General features: G+C 39.0%; 1 protein-coding gene and 1 long non-coding RNA gene across 2 annotated transcripts; one reads left to right on the top strand and one right to left on the bottom strand.

Moving 5' to 3' along the window:
* The first annotated feature begins 2112 nt into the window (after positions 1-2112).
* LOC126629833 (uncharacterized) lies at positions 2113-4473 on the top strand. Its single transcript, XR_007625874.1, has 3 exons — positions 2113-2158; positions 4106-4169; positions 4266-4473. It is a non-coding gene; the product is annotated as an uncharacterized LOC126629833 (long non-coding RNA).
* Positions 4474-10645: 6172 nt separating this feature from the next.
* Positions 10646-13562, bottom strand: LOC126629831 (probably inactive receptor-like protein kinase At2g46850). The gene is made up of 3 exons (XM_050299969.1): positions 12619-13562; positions 11881-11964; positions 10646-11785 (listed from the first exon to the last, which is right to left on the bottom strand). Exons 1-3 carry the CDS (start codon positions 13397-13399, stop codon positions 10713-10715), a joined length of 1938 nt encoding a protein of 645 aa, XP_050155926.1. The 5' UTR covers positions 13400-13562; the 3' UTR covers positions 10646-10712.
* Between the last annotated feature and the right edge of the window lie 2717 nt (positions 13563-16279).

The following is a 16279-nucleotide window of genomic DNA, read 5'->3' as shown; positions in this document are numbered from 1 at the left end:
AAGGAAACACAACGGAAGAAAAAAAATCAACAATTTTATCTTGTAAATCATTACTACATAGAGTCAAAAGCACTTCAATTATGGAAGGAGGGAAAAGAGGTGCAAATAATTGGTGCTCAATAGAAATCATTGCCTAGTCATCAACTCTTTGTAAGCAAAGATTAGAAAAGTTTCGGATCTAGCATGATAATTTAAGTTACTTGAGATTTGTCAATGTTCGCAATCATTCTGCTACTATATAAACTGATGTATTCTTCGAAAGAATATAATTGGTGTGTACTTATATGTAACACCACATAATTAGCCTTAAAATCAATATGCAAAACTTAATTAACTTGCACAACACTCATTTTACTGCTTACTCACCAACTGAAATATTGGCTCTTAGATAAGAGATGTAATGGTGACTTCTTAGCCTTATACAATGCACGGTACCATAAATCGCAGAACCTCCAAAACTCTATACAACAACAACAAAGCCTTTTCCCACTAAGTGGGGTCGGCTATATGAATCCTAAAACGCCATTGCGTTTGGTTTTGTGTCATGTCCTCCGTTAGATCCAAGTACTCTAAGTCTTTTCTTACGGTCTCTTCCAAAATTTTCCTAGATCTTCCTCTACCCCTTCGGCCCTGAACCTCTATCCCGTAGTCACATCTTCGAACTGGAGTGTCAGTAGGCCTTCTTTGCACATGTCCAAACCACCGTAACCGATTTTCTCTCATCTTTCCTTCAATTTCGGCTACTCCTACTTTACCTCAGATATCCTCATTCTTAATCTTATCCTTTCTCGTGTGCCCACACATCCAATGAAGCATCCTCATCTCCGCTACACTTATTTTGTGTACGTGTTGATGCTTCATCGCCCAACATTCTGTGCCATACAGCATCGCCGGCCTTATTGCCGTCCTATAAAATTTTTCCTTGAGCTTCAGTGGCCTACGACGGTCACACAACACGCCGGATGCACTCTTCCACTTCATCCATCCAGCTTGTATTCTATGGTTGAGATCTCCATCTAATTCTCCGTTCTTTTGCAAGATAGATCCTAGGTAGCGAAAACGATCGCTCTTTAGTATTTCCTGATCTCCGATCCTCACCCCTACCTCATTTTGGCCTCCATTTGCACTGAACTTGCACTCCATATATTCTGTCTTTGATCGGCTTAGGCGAAAACCTTTAGATTCCAACACTTCTCTCTAAAGGTTAAACTTCGCATTTGCCCCTTCCTGAGTTTCATCTATCAACACTATATCGTTTGCGAAAAGCATACACCAAGGAATATCATCTTGAATATGTCATGTTAACTCATCCATTACCAACGCAAAAAGGTAAGGACTTAAGGATTGTTGATGCACAAAATCAGTGAGGACTTTGGTAAAACAGAAAGTATTAAGTTTGTGATCTTCGTTAGATTGCTCTGGTCATTAGTGTGGATAAGTATGTAAATGGATAGAGATAGGAAAGCAAACACAAGATGTACAAGGTTCACCTAGATTGGCTACGTCCACAGAGTAGAAGAGTTCTCATTAATTGTGAAGGGTTTACACAAGTACATAGGTTCAAACTCTCCTTTAGTGAGTACAAGTGAATGATTTAGTACAAATGACATTAGGAAATATTATGGGAGAATGATCTCGTAATCACGAAACTTCTAAGTACCGAAGTGTGGTATCGTCTTCACATGCCTTATTTGTCTCATAGGTAGATGTGACATCTTCTCTGGAAGTACTCTTCCTCCATCCAGGGATGGTATCTTTAACTGGTGGAGATGCACAAGGTAATGTATCAATTTCACTTGAAGCTTACTTGTAGTTTTAGGCTTGGTCAAGCGCGATACAAACCATGTAGTAAGAGTCCCCCAAGTCGCCGAGCTAGGGGATCTGCTGAAAGAGGTGATAGACAAGGTAAGCAATCAGTCCCAGATCAGAAGTTTGATTTTGGGTTCCGGCTGATTGTTTTCATTCTCCCTATCTTGCAGGCAGCATGAAGGATAAAGAGAAGAAAAAGGAGAAGAGATGATATGAGATACTTTTGCTTTTTAAGAAATAATTTTCCATAGGCTTATTCTTGAACTGGGCTTGAGGGTTTTCTGGTTTCGTCCAGAGTATAAGGCCGACTGAAGAATTTGAGGGTCAAAACAAGTCCATCAAATCTAGAGTACGTTCGACCCTGCTGATATGGGATACTTTTTCTGTTGACAAAGTAGTGGATGTATCGGCACGTGTTCTGTTGCGCTTGTCTCCACATGCTTCTGAAGGAAATTATGTGAAAAACATGTTCATTTAGGCAACATCTATAGCATGCAATTAATAATTAAAAGGCGGAATCATGCTTGTATGCACTTAAAAACAAAACATTAACCATGAAATTCAAAGCCTAGTAGATTAGTGAACCTTGACTCAACTTAAAACAACATTTGTTAGTTGAGAAATTATACCTTTGTAGATTCCTCTTTGCATAAGCAAAGGCTAATCACCCAAAGAGAGGGCCTTCATTCCTTGCATCTTAGATCTATGGATTTGGATGGATGAAATGGTTCTCCAATTTCCCAAAATTGAGAACCTCTAACTCTCTTCACCAATGTTAGATTGGAGAAGAAATGAGTGACCTTGGAGTAGTAGGATTGCTAGCTAAACCCTCCAAGGAGGCCGGCCACTTTAGAGAGAAATGAGAGATTATGTTCTCATCCTTTCCCCAAAAGAAAACCCTAAATGAATTTTGGCTATAAAGTCATATTTATACCTTAATTCATTGGAATGGCAAACTTGTAAATAAATCCAAAACTCACTCCATCTCTAAATGGCCAGCCTTAGGGTATTATTGGGCTAATTAGGCCTTTGTGAATCATTATTCATTAAGTTGTCATACAACTTAAGTCAATGGGCTTGACGTTCGAAGCCCATTGGGCCTTAAGGTCCAAAACTATCCCGAGGTCTTTAACGAACTTATTCGTTTGATTAATTAACATATTAATTAATCCTTGCCATAAATAATTAAACCATTTAATTATTCTTACTCATCTCCATTGTTTCTTCAATCTCCACCTTACACGGTGTACGATCCATTAGGTTCCTTTTAGCGAGGCAGTGGGCGATTAAAACCATTTCAAATCGATTGTGAATTGAAACTTACTTTCAATTCTCCCTTTAGTGATTATACACGTTTAGGGCTTCCACAAACCATGAGTGACACCTAGCAGCATATCATGGTTACCCAAGCTAATCAGAAGAGGTGAAGAACCTATTCAGTTTAGGATTACAAATGCAATACGGTCTTTCTCTAATACAATACTCTTGACCACATTGTTTGGTTTAATAGTTTATTCATGTCTACTATCCAATGTGATTCGTGTGCTTATATGATTACCTTGAATGTGATTTGGAACGACTTCCTAAATCTCATTCATACTCTGGCCAGAGATTCTTAATCATATCATAGAGTATTCTCCCCCAAACGGTTTGAAGGTTAGAGATCCCTTGTTGCGCATTCACTTGCCTCCATGGCTAAGTGGCTTAACCCCGACGATGCCGTAGACACCCGCGGATGGGGTGACTTTGACATAATCAAAGATCAAGTACCTAACCACAAGACAACTATGATGCCTCAGGTCAACGGACTACTTTGCATTATCCCAACCATGAGTTCTCATGTGACATGAATATGAGAACTCTTCATTGATCGTGTTCAATGAACTCATTCTCTATTAAGCACCTACATGATTGTCTTGGTGTCAATCACACCAATGACTCGAGACTAGTCACTCTCCCTAAAAGAAGACATAGCATGTACTAATCTTAACGGACTATCAATGCCCAATTGGCAATCCTATGATCAGGAACGTTTAGGATATGTATACGAAAGAGAATGGTCTCATTAATCTAACTTGTTTAAATTACATTCTCCTAATTACATATTCCTTGGACTTATCGTTTAAGCATATAACATTTATATGAGACGGCTTAAAACAATAATCTTTGCCCTTGATATTAAACTAGATTAGTTTAACATGTGAAATGTCCGTAAAGTATCATCATATGATTGGTTTTAGGGCACATTTCCAACAGCTTCCTTGTATCCTTCTCACTTTCCCTATCTATTCCTCAGGCAGATGTGGTATCTTCTCTGGAAGCATAAGATGTTGAAGATGAGTACTCGAGAGCAATGACAGGTAAGTAATCAGGTAAGGGGTTCCAGGCAGTCAGTTCCTGACTAGAAGCTTGATTCCAAGTGCTGACTGATTGCTCTCTTTCTTCTTGTCTTGCAGGTAAGAACAAGGCCAAAGGAAAAGACAGGGAAAAAGCATGATATGGGATACTCTTGCTTTTAACCCTGATGATATGAGATATTCTTGCTCTGGTGTAGCTTGTTTGCAGAGGTATTATCGGGGGGAAAGAAAGCTGAGTATTTCGAGAGGCTTCGTTGGGAGTGCCCTCTCAAATATGAGGAAGGGTTGAGCATTTTTGCAGGTCTGCCCATCCGTTGAGGATGGAGATCGACATATATAGGAGTCTCCCTAACAAGTAGTAATGTTATTCATTTACCCTGCTTGGTCATAGCACGGTAGTGTGAGCTGCAAGCTTCACGTGTTTTAACTCTGTCATAGCACTTTGAAAAAATGGTCTGTGGTATCTGGAAAGCTAATGTTGCGTGTGAAGATTACAGACAAGCTTTATCCAAGGAGATCTAGCTCTCGAAGTTGAGAAAGCGATGCCTTTTCGGTTTTCGAACAAGCAATCATGTCGGGGATCTGGCTCTCGAGATTCGGAGAATGGTGCCTCTTCGATTTTTGAGAAAGCAATCTTATTGGGAGTCTGGCTCTCGAGATTCGGAGAGCGGTGTCTCTTCGATTTTTGAGAAAGTAATCATGTTGGGAGTCTGGCTCTCGAGATTCGGAGGGCGGTGCCTCTTCGATTTTGGAGCAAGCAATCTTGTTGGGAGAGTTTTCTCGAATGTGAGTAAAGGTTGGGCATGTTTGCTAGTCTACCTTGCCATGGAGCACAGAGGTTGACACACAAGGACTTTCCAATTATCCAGCAGTGGTGCTGTTCCTTTACCCTTGTGGGTAATAATATGGTAGCTAGACTTTCAAAATTTATGTGTTTAAACTTTGTTAGTGCTGTTCCTTTACTATTCTTTTACCCTTCTTGGTCATAGCGATGTAGTGGGAGCTGCAAGCTTCATGTGTTTAAACTTTGTCAGAGATCTTTGGCAAAGTTATCTATGGTACCCATGAGCTGATGGTGCGTGTGGAAAGTGGATGATTGAACAGTAAGATTCACGTGCTTTCTACTTCATCAGAAATCTTCGACAGAATGCCCGTAATTTCAGCAAAGCTGAGTGTGCATGTGACAGGTGCTGACAAGGCTGAAAAAATAGGTGCATCTTTGATTTCTGAGATCGGCCCTCGTGGTCTCTAAGCAACCCAGCTTTTGAGAAAGCAAGCGCCTCTTCGATTTCTGAGATCGGCCTTCGTGGTATTTGAGCAGCCCAGCTTTTGAGAAAGCAAACGCCTCTTCGATTTCTGAGATCGGCCCTCGTGGTCTCTGAACAGCCCAGCTTTTAAGAAAGCAAACACCTCTTCGATTTCTGAGTAGGCGCCTCTTCGATTTATGAAGCTCCGTCGAGTGCAAATTTTTATAGAGGTTGGCATTAAGTTCCAAAGAACACTTGAATCTCCACCAGTAGAAGCTCCCTTCTTACACTTCTAAGATCTTGATTTGTCTGACCTCTTCTCTCTTCAACACCTTTGAAAATGTCTGGCCCCTTCGACCGTCGTTTTGACTTGAACCTTGTTGAAGAGGCAGCCACGCCTTCTCCAGACAACATATGGCACTCATCCTTCTTATCCCTTACTGTTCCTCTTACCGTTGGGGATTCAGTGATGAAGAATGATATGACCGCTGCGGTGGTGGCCATGAACCTTCTCACTCCCAAAGATAACAGACTACTTTCCAAACGGTCTGATGAGTTGGCTGTTAAGGATTCTTTGGCTCTGAGTGTTCAGTGTGCAGGTTCTGTGTCTAATATGGCCCAACGCCTATTTGCTCGAACCCGCCAAGTTGAATCATTGGCAGCTGAAGTGATGAGTCTCAAACAGGAGATTAGAGGGCTCAAGCATGAGAATAAACAGTTACACCGGCTCACACATGACTATGCTACAAACATGAAGAGGAAGCTTGACCAGATGAAGGAATCTGATGGTCAAATTTTACTTGATCATCAGAGGTTTGTGGGTTTGTTCCAAAGGCATTTATTACCTTCGTCTTCTGGGGCTGTACCGCGTAATGAAGCTCCAAATGATCAACCTCTGATGCCTCCTCCTTCTAGGGTTCTATCCAGTATTGAGGCTCTGAATGATCCCCTCCGGTGCCTTCTCTTTCTGGGGCTTTACCGACTGCTGAGACTTCTCCTAAGCAACCTTTGTGAAGTATCCCTCTTGTTTGTTTATTTTTACTCATGTATATGTACTTATTTGTAACTTATCGGAGATATCAATAAATAAGTTTTGCTTCATTTCAACGTATTATGTTAAATACACCAAAGCCTTCTTCACTAAGTTCTTTGATTTTTTTTTTCTTTTGTTGAAGCTTGTATGTTGAAGCTTTGTGAGTGGAGCATGTAGGTTGAAGTAGTGTTCCCTTAATTTCCCGAGTGAGGAAAACTTCTCGGTTTGAGACTTGAAAAATCCAAGTCACTAAGTGGGGTTGGCTATATGAATCTTAGAACACCATTGTGCTCGGTCATGTGTCATGTCCTCCGTTAGATCCAAGTACTCTAAGTCTTTTCTTAGAGTTTCTTCCAAAGTTTTCCTAGGTCTTCCTTTACCCCTTCGGCCCTGAACCTTTGTCCCGTAGTCGTATCTTCTAACCGGAGCGTCAGTAGGCCTTCTTTGCACATGTCCAAACCACCGTAACCGATTTTCTCTCAGCTTTCCTACAATTTCGGCTACTCCTATTTTACCTCGGATATCCTCATTCCTAATCTTATCCTTTCTCGTGTGCCCACACATCCAACGAAGCATCCTCATCTCCGCTACACCCATTTTGTGTACGTGTTGATGTTTCACCGCCCAACATTCTGTGCCATACAGCATCGCTGGCTTTATTGCCGTCCTATAAAATTTTTCCTTGAGCTTCAGTGGCATACGGCGGTCACACAACACGCCGGATGCACTCTTCCACTTCATCCATCCAGCTTGTATTCTATGGTTGAGATCTCCATCTAATTCTCCGTTCTTTTGCAAGATAGATCCTAGGTAGCGAAAACGGTCGCTCTTTGGTATTTCCTGATCTCCGATCCTCACCCCTAACTCATTTTGGCCTCCATTTGCACTGAACTTGCACTCCATATATTCTATCTTTGATCGGCTTAGGTGAAGACCTTTAGATTCCAACACTTCTCTCCAAAGGTTAAGCTTTGCATTTACCCCTTCCTGAGTTTCATCTATCAACACTATATAAAATTTACAGTGGTATAATCAACAAAACTCCTTGGAAAATGTTTTATACAATAGTTTTCAATCATGTTAACAAAATGCACATGTTTATTCATGGAGTTAAACAAAATGTAAATCTTGGTATTCTTCCCTAAACTGTAAAAGCCCGCCAAACCTTAACTCTTTTCAATCTACCCCGAGTTAGTAATGATCTACTGTAGGTTCTTTTGGTCTAGATAGCCATTGAATGCAATCTGAGCGTGATGGTTACCTGATGCATGGTGGTTTAATAGCCATCTGCTACTTTTTGAGATGGAAATGGACTAATTCTTGTCTTTAGCTTAATGATATCAAATTCAGCTTGGTTCCAAACGTACTGCAAAAGCCAATTGAAAGTTAATGACATCCTTGTAAGTAAACAATAGTTTAATTAGTAATAAAATTTGATCAGCTCTGCATCACATAGATGAGAGCACCATATAAACTTAGGTCCCTAAATATTTTTAGCAAGTCAAATGACAATATTCTAAAAACGAAAACTGCATTCTGGTTCTCAAGAAATATACTAAGCTAGGAAAGGCCTGAAGTTGAGATAAAGAAGTGATGTCGGAAATAACAGTTCCGATTCGTTTTGGTCCTATGATCACTCACTCCCAAATTATCAGATTCTCAATACCATTTTTTCAAAACCTTGCATCTCCCAAATTATCAGATTCTCAATACCATTTTCTCAAAAACTTGCATACAACAACTAACTTTCTATTGTTTTCAATGTTTAAAAATTACCGAGCAGTGTAAATTTCAGATCCTTTCTTTAAAGCCAGAGCAGATAGACAAACTAATTGTAAAAAAACACATAAAACAGAGAGAAAAAAAGATACCTAGGATAGATGGAAACTTGTTTGCAATTTCCCATGTATATCCATAGCATGATTTTGAATTAATTTGCACAAAAAATAAGTTTTGCAGGACACAATATCAGGGAAAAAAGGGTATACAGAGATTATGATAGACTGTGGGATGTTGTGATAGGCTTCTTGTTAATACTATATGTTACATCAGATTCTTTATAAACACCTCTAGGTAACAAAAGTAAGCATTCTTCACTAATTAACTCTCTCAAATAGGCTCAATTTTCAGTTTAAATTTGGTCAACCGTTTGGAGTGCCTAACGTTTCCAGATTCTTCATTTCTTAAATCGACTAAAAAGAGAAAAATTAAAATGAAATTAAAAAGGTGAACCTGCTGGTCGCCGTCGGCGCCGATGAGGAGATCAAGGGGATTGATTTTAGCCTATCAGTTGAAAAGCTGGCTTCCCTTTCTCCAGCCAAAACCAAACAACATCATGCTCATCCTCTGCAATTAAAATACAACAAAAAAAAGACATCAAAATGACAGGAATAAAAATTTAAAAGATTCTTTTTTTCTCAGATTCTCAATCTTCTCTAATAAAATTAGCTTACCTTTTTCAAAGCCCTACAAATAACAGATCAAAGGTTTATGTAGACCCAAATTCAACCATTAGAGAAAGGGCAGTGGCGATGGACTTCTGGAGAGATAAAGTGGTTTGAAGGAGGAGAGAGAAATGGAATTTTGGAGAGAGATGGAATTTTATAGAGAAAGAAAGCAGAAAGGCGAGCGAGAGGAAGAGAGAAGGAAGACATTTGGTGGATTTGTGTTTGTTGTTCGTGGGTTCCAATTGGAGAGATCTGCATTGAAAGGAAATGGAAAGGTTTACTGAACCTTCGAGAGAGAGCTCGAGAAATCTGAGAGAGAATACGCGTCCACGATCAAAAATACGTGTCCACCATGTGTAAACTTGGCAGAAATGAAATTAAAAAAATCAAGTAGGGGTAAAATTGGGAGAACACTGTGCTTATGAACAGTGTTTCAGTTCATTTTCTCTTTTAGTATATATATAATTTGGCTTAAACCGATATGCAGAGAAACCTTCTAAAGGTTTCTTGATGTTTCTCTAGGAAGCCTTACAAGATTTAACTTTAATTATCCTCATGGTTTCTCCACAAACCCTAATTTTTCTCCCCAATTAAATTTTTCCACAAACCATATCACCTTCCCCAATTAATTTTTTCCCAGCCCTCCATCCCCAATTTTTTTTTTCCTGACACCCATACACTCATCTGTTCCCTCTTCCCACCCCTCTTTCACTCACTCTCCCATCCCCAAATTCTAAATCCAAACAAATAAATAACAAAATTTTAGATAAGAGAAGCTTACCAGAGGAAGGACGCAGGACACCAAGCCGGAGAACGAGAGAGATAAATGGCTTCTTTCAGATTTGGGTCAAGAGGTCGTTGGGGTTCGAAAATGGCGTGCGAGAGTGAAAGTGTGAGAAAGGCAGGAGAAAGGAGGGCAATGTTGGCAAATTGAAAAATTCATTATTCCGATTTAGTGTTCACCTGTGTTTTTCAGAATAAGCTGCTTTCTGAAGCTGCTTTTTGCAGCTTCCGGTTTTTAGCTTTTTTCATCTAAAACTTTGAAATAAAGCTGTTTTGGGATGTTTACCAAACACCAAAAACTCTCCCAACTTTTTTTCATACCACTTTTTTTAAAAATCATCTCAGTTCCAAACTGGTACTTATAACATCCTAGCTTATAATTTTCTCGGACTCGTGTTGATGAGGCCTCTATAATTGCTGGTTTTAGCCGATAAGTTGAGCAATATTTTGGATGAAATTTGGGTGCTTGAACAGGAGGATTAACAATTTAAATTGCATCATTGGAAAATCCACAAATGTATCCTAAATTAATTAGCACGTCCAAATCAATTGCATCTAAGACTGAGAAGGTTGTCTTAATCAACCTCCACATTATGTTACTAATTGAATTCTGTTGTGATGTGACTGTCACACTCAAACATTTCTCGGCTGTAGAGGAAGATACACGGTTTACCATAACCTATGTCAAGTATTTTGAATTGCATGAAATTTTTCTCCATGTGGGGTTTTAACAATTATAATTTGCTTCAGATTCAAAAACTACTCATCATGGAAAGAGAGTTTATATCATGAGGGTTACTATATTTTTTCAACTCTCGATCAAACAATGTGAGTTTCGTTTGATGCACTTAGGCAGGCAGGCAGGTTTGATATATAAGAGATGCAAGTTTTGATCTCCTTGAATTCCCTTCTGATCAGCTGATGTACAACACATAGAAGCAGCAAAGAAAGACATGTAAAACCTCTATGGAAAGTGAAATGAACTGCAAATTTTGTTGAGCTGCAGTCACATATTTTTTTACCAATTATAACAAATTCAAGGCACATATTTCGAATCAGGAGACATCGAAATCATCTGAAGCAGGCTCGAGTTCGAAAATGTTTCCTCTAGTCCAGGCCCTCTCTTGCTCCCTCCATCACTGCTGTCCCTTCTAATATGTACTAATTCGCGCACAACATCATACATTCCCAGCTTCCCATCTCCACCAAACAACAGGCACCTCATGGCAAGGTCTGCAACCACCTCTATCTGCTCGCGCCTGTGCGAAGGTTGCTCATGATAGTAGAGAAGTGGATCCACAATCTCTTCCACCTTCCCACTCCTTATCTTTTGCAGGGCTACTGCCGGCAAGTCCAAGCAATTTGAGCCTGCAATCATCTCAAATAGCATGACACCAAAAGCGTAAACATCATTGTGCTGAAAGCGCGAACCTTCGTGATTGTGTGACTGAGAACTATCTCCAGGACTCGAATTCAGTAGCCCAAATCCGGCAACTTTGCTAGAAAAGTTATTGTCAATGAAGATGTAGGCAGATTTGAGATCACAGTGGAAAATGGGAGGAGAAATTTCGTATTGCAAAAAGGCAAGAACACTTGCTGTTTCAGCAGCAATGCTCAGCCTCTTGTACCAGTCAAGAGCAACATTTTGTCCTCCGTTTTGATGCAAATGATCCTCGAGGGTACCATTCGCAGGATGTTCGTATACCAGTAGTGGAGTATAGGCCAAGTCAATGCAGCACCCAATAAATCGCGCGATATTTCGGTGCAAAACAGAAGATAAAACCTCGACTTGTGATAGGACTTGAATTAGGTCTTTTTCATTCTCACATTCTACCTTGTGCACCGCAATTTGCGATCCGTCACCAAGAACCCCAGCAAAGATTGTGCCATTGTTTCCATGTGCAAGTTTCTGACACACCTCAAACCCTTTGGTAGCTTCCTCTAGCTCATGGTACGTGAATAGCCGCGTCCTACTAGCTTTTCGGAATGACATGGTGCTGTGAAAATGGACTTTCCGAGCAGGATCAAATGTTCTGGGTTTAGCAGGCCGCTTTAGTATATACAAAAGTGAAATCAAGGAGGCTATGATGAAAACTGGAGCTAGAACTCCTGCAGTTCAACATGTCATGAAATTATTCCATGACAATGAATAGGAAGCTTTAATGGAGAGATGGGTTTATTTTGTTTATTCTTTCATCACTTACCGGCTAAAATTGCAAGTTTCCGGCCACCATGCTTTATCTTTAAGCAATCATTGCCATATGCTTCCCTTCTGTCCTTGATGCATGCTGCCAAAGGCATGTCAAATATAAGTAATTCCACTGTTATACTAGTGTTGACCTTATAATTTTCAGCAACACCAACAATGTGTAGGAATAAAAGGGCTTTTGACATAGAAGACTCTGAGAACATTACACTGCACAAAAAACATTTCATGTCTAATACTTCATAAAAGAAATAAAAAAACCCTACCGACATTTCAACGGAAGTCGGGCACTGAAGGAATTTTGAACCTAAGAATAAGTGAGAACATGACAAGTTTTCAGTCGAGGAATTGTTTTCTTCAATTGAACACTCTAACATAGTTGTCAGAGTGTTTTTTCTGATTTACTAAAAAAAAGTACAATTTTCTTCAAAGGCATGCAATGGATTAAAGAACATCAAACCGCTGTATCTTTATGAAGGGACATGTTAGAATAGCAATAGACCACATAAAGAAAAAAAATGAATAAATCTGCAGAAAGAAGAAAATTAATTCTTTTTTCCAATAATTTAGAGTGCCCTGAAAACTGAATTGATTATCAAACGAACCCTCAAAATGCACCAATAATGACTCGACGATCTCTGAAGACGTACTTGGTAATTCAATCTTAGAGGCAATTACTCAAAATGTGATTTTTAAAGTGAAAAATGTACAAAATAATTTCATAAAATATACTCACATTTCAAGCACCCTGCACCAGCTGCAAGGCCATCACCAAGAAACCCATCTGGACACATGCATCTCACCCCTCCTTCAACTACTGTTGCATTAGTAATATAAGCACTGCTATCACAAACTTCCTTGGATGAGTTCTTTGGCACTGCCCATTCCAATTTTACCCCTCTCTTCCCCAAGTTAGACCCTCTTTGTACAACCCAACTGGAAATGCCCCTGCATCCAAACTTGGCAAAAACCGAAAACTTGTCACCAAGATGCCACACGCTATGATCAGAGAGAGGGTAGCAGCAAGCAGGAGAGCTGTTCTCGTTGCCATCACAATCAGGCAAGTCATTTGTTTCACAATCTGTCTTGCACAAAGAAGAGTCCTCACAATCATATAAGCCAACCACATTTTCAACCGCAACTCCGAAATAGTCATTTCCCAAGAAATCGAAGGAGTTCAAGTCGTTGTACTGGCGGCACGAAGAGGAGCCCGGAAAGTCCACTAGTAGGCCATCAGAGAAGAAGTCTAGCACCCGGTAGCTTTCGGAACCAATGTTGAGGAAAAGGGTTGTTGAGTTTTGGCAAGAGAGGTGGAAAGCATCAGAGACTGAACTGCAAGACTTGTTCAAGTGAAATGGGAAGGGTAGTTGAAGTTGTCCACATTTTTCATTGCAAAGCTGGTTGGGAGGCAAAGTGGGTTGTTCTAGTTTTTGTTGTTGGCCATGGAGGGAATGAGAAAATGGTAAGGAATTAAGGAGTCCAAGGAGAAGAAAGGAAGGTAGAAATAGAGGTAACATTGCCAGTACCGAAACTGCTGATAACTGCAGAGAATATTTGGATAGAAATTTATACTACAGGAAGAAGAAATAGTGCAGGTTTGATGAGACTCCCTAGCAAGTACTTGGTATTTTTGTTGCCTATGCTTATATGCTAGTGGTAAATAGAATAGTGAGCGAGGTTTTTTTTTTTTTTTTTTTTTTTTTTTTTTTTTTTTTTTGGGAGCAAGTGAGAGAGGGTTTTAGTAGTGTAATATGACTCATACATGGGTTTCATACAAAGTGAAGTTCATGAAATGCCATGTCAAATAGGAGAAATGTTTGTGTGGGGATGCTATCTTATCACGTGGCACCGCTAAATGGTATAACTGTCTAGTTGAACAATTGTATGTGTTTATATTTAACAATAATCGTCATGTCATTCAATATTGTCATCTTTATAGTTTATACAAGATCAATTGGTCTAACAGCATACGGTCTTTATATTAGTTGATCTAGTTAGAGAGTATCTTAAATTTGACTCACATGAATGCAAAAATGATATTGTGGTGTGTTCAACATTAAGTTGTGGCTTCTTGTGTTTTGTTGTAGGTGGGTTCACGATCCATTGTGATTAACATCTTTGCAACTCTCCTATCATTTCTCTAAACATTATCCTCTTTAGCATTTCAATTAAAGAATACGGCTGAAATCATGACTGTTTTTAACTAATTAATGTCACCTGACACTGTCACTTACCAAGTGCTTCAATTTCCTCTCCCTATATGCTCCAATGATCGTCAATCATCATTATACCACGAGAACTGATTGTACTATGAACTGGTATTCTAGCACCACACAATAAGATTTTCTCGTATGGAGTTGGGGCCACAATGGTGTAGAGCCAGGTGATTAGCAAGGTGAGGAATGTAATTGGATGTTGAAAGAGGGTTGCTTGGGAGTTTGAAAAAGAGGGGAGGATTTATGGTCTGTGGAATGGCCTACATTTCGTACCGTATATTCATATGGAATGCCGTGCATGCTGTGGGCGTGGCCCAAGTGTGAACTTTTCGATTCACGTATATATTATTTATTTTGCATGGGCTTCGAGATTTGTTATTTATAATGAAATAATGTACGATTAAGTTATGAAGTTTGAGAACTACGGAATGTTAGATCTACGCAAATATTATAAGTTTATAACACACGAAATTATGTTATCTTTGCTCTTAGAAAGATGGTTAATACGTTCTAGTTCTATCTTTTCCACTGTTCTTCTTATCTTATAATATTTAACGAGAATCGGAATTATCTGCTTTTTAGGAAATATTTTATGAAATAACTTTACAAAAGAATTTAATCAAATCAGAAATCGTTTGATTAATGTTGTCAAAATTTTATTGTTTTAATTAAAAGAACATAGTTCGTCTATTTATTGAATAACTGTTTTAAATGACTGATTCAAATTTGGTTTATTTTTAGCAAAACTAATATTGGAGTCATCTAAAAATAAACGTTTTAAGTCATCATACAATATTACAAAATAAATAAGTAAAACAAAAATATTACTAACAATCCTCGATATATAGTCTGCTGCTGCTATATACTATGCAACCAAGTGGTTCTCTAACCCCAACGCCACGCTTGGTGGGTTTTCATAGCCGCGTTTGTTGCAACAAGGCTGTGATATCTGTAATATATTTCACAGTTGAGTTGAGCTCACTCTCCCCCTAATTTCAAATTTTGGTCAAATGAAATGAAAATTTAAATTTAAATTTTGGGGTTTAGCAATCTTGGTAATGTTACTGTGTGAGTTGTGACCTAACTTTATATATGTTGGGATGCCAAATTTGGCCTGGGTTGCGTGGCTCAATCTTACATGTTCCCAGCTCAGATATGTTTAGGGTTGAGCAAATAATCAGAGTTTTGGGGGCTCCTGAAATTAGTACTTGTAATTGGAGTCTTGAGGCTTTTTGGAGACATGTACATGCAGACAAGTTCGATAATTCCTTAGTCTATTTCCTTAAGAGAAATTCTTGAGTAGGGTTGCCCCATGTGACAACATACTTATAAAATAGAGGAATTGTGTACGTCTAACATATTTTGTAATTGTTTATGGCATAACGACAGCCCTATCTAAGAAGAGAAATTCTTGAGTAGGGTTGCCCCATGCAACAACACACTCATAAAATAGGGGAATTGCGTTAAGTCTAACATACTTTTGTAATTGTTTATGGCATAAGGACAACCCTATCTGAGGCTCTCTCTTGATCGTTTGCCTATAAACTTTGCAGGAAGAGAGAACAAGATGTGAATACCTAAACAAACTTGTATGTACTAAACAATAATGAGATCTCTATCACCAAAACTCATGCTTAATACAGCTAGGCCATGAAGCTTTTCAATGCTAATGCAGCTTCTGTGTCTTTCTTGGTCTCCTAAAATCCTTTTGGGCCGGCGTGGGTGTTGTGCTGCGTGATGAAGGTTGATCATATTAGGGCTGCTGAACATGTCAAATTTCTGGCCGCTCGAGAAAAAGCATGGCAGTTGGGGCAAAGTTGGGTTTGGCTAGTGTAACATGAGGAGAGTAATCTGCGTGCTATTTGTAGTGAAGGACTATACTTTCTCTGTGGGACGAATCTTTGACAATCTGATTGTATTTAATTGATATTTAAGCCTATGTTTGGTCTAGTAGTATTCTTCTTTATTTGTAAATGAGAGGTTTTTAATTCAATTCTCGTCAAAGATGAATTTAAACCACATTATTGCTAACTCATTGTGAGGCTAAACCCATCCTCCTTCCCCTTAAATAATATCGTTTGTTAAATAAAATAAAATAAATAAAAAAATAAAAACCGAGGCTAAATAAGGACGAAATAGAACGTGTTGGAGTACATTTATCTTTTACAATTTGGGTTTGGG

The sequence above is a fragment of the Malus sylvestris genome, chromosome 7, assembly GCF_916048215.2.
Source record: "Malus sylvestris chromosome 7, drMalSylv7.2, whole genome shotgun sequence".
In the NCBI taxonomy this organism is placed as follows: domain Eukaryota; kingdom Viridiplantae; phylum Streptophyta; class Magnoliopsida; order Rosales; family Rosaceae; genus Malus; species Malus sylvestris.
This window is presented reverse-complemented; position numbering and strand designations above follow the sequence as displayed.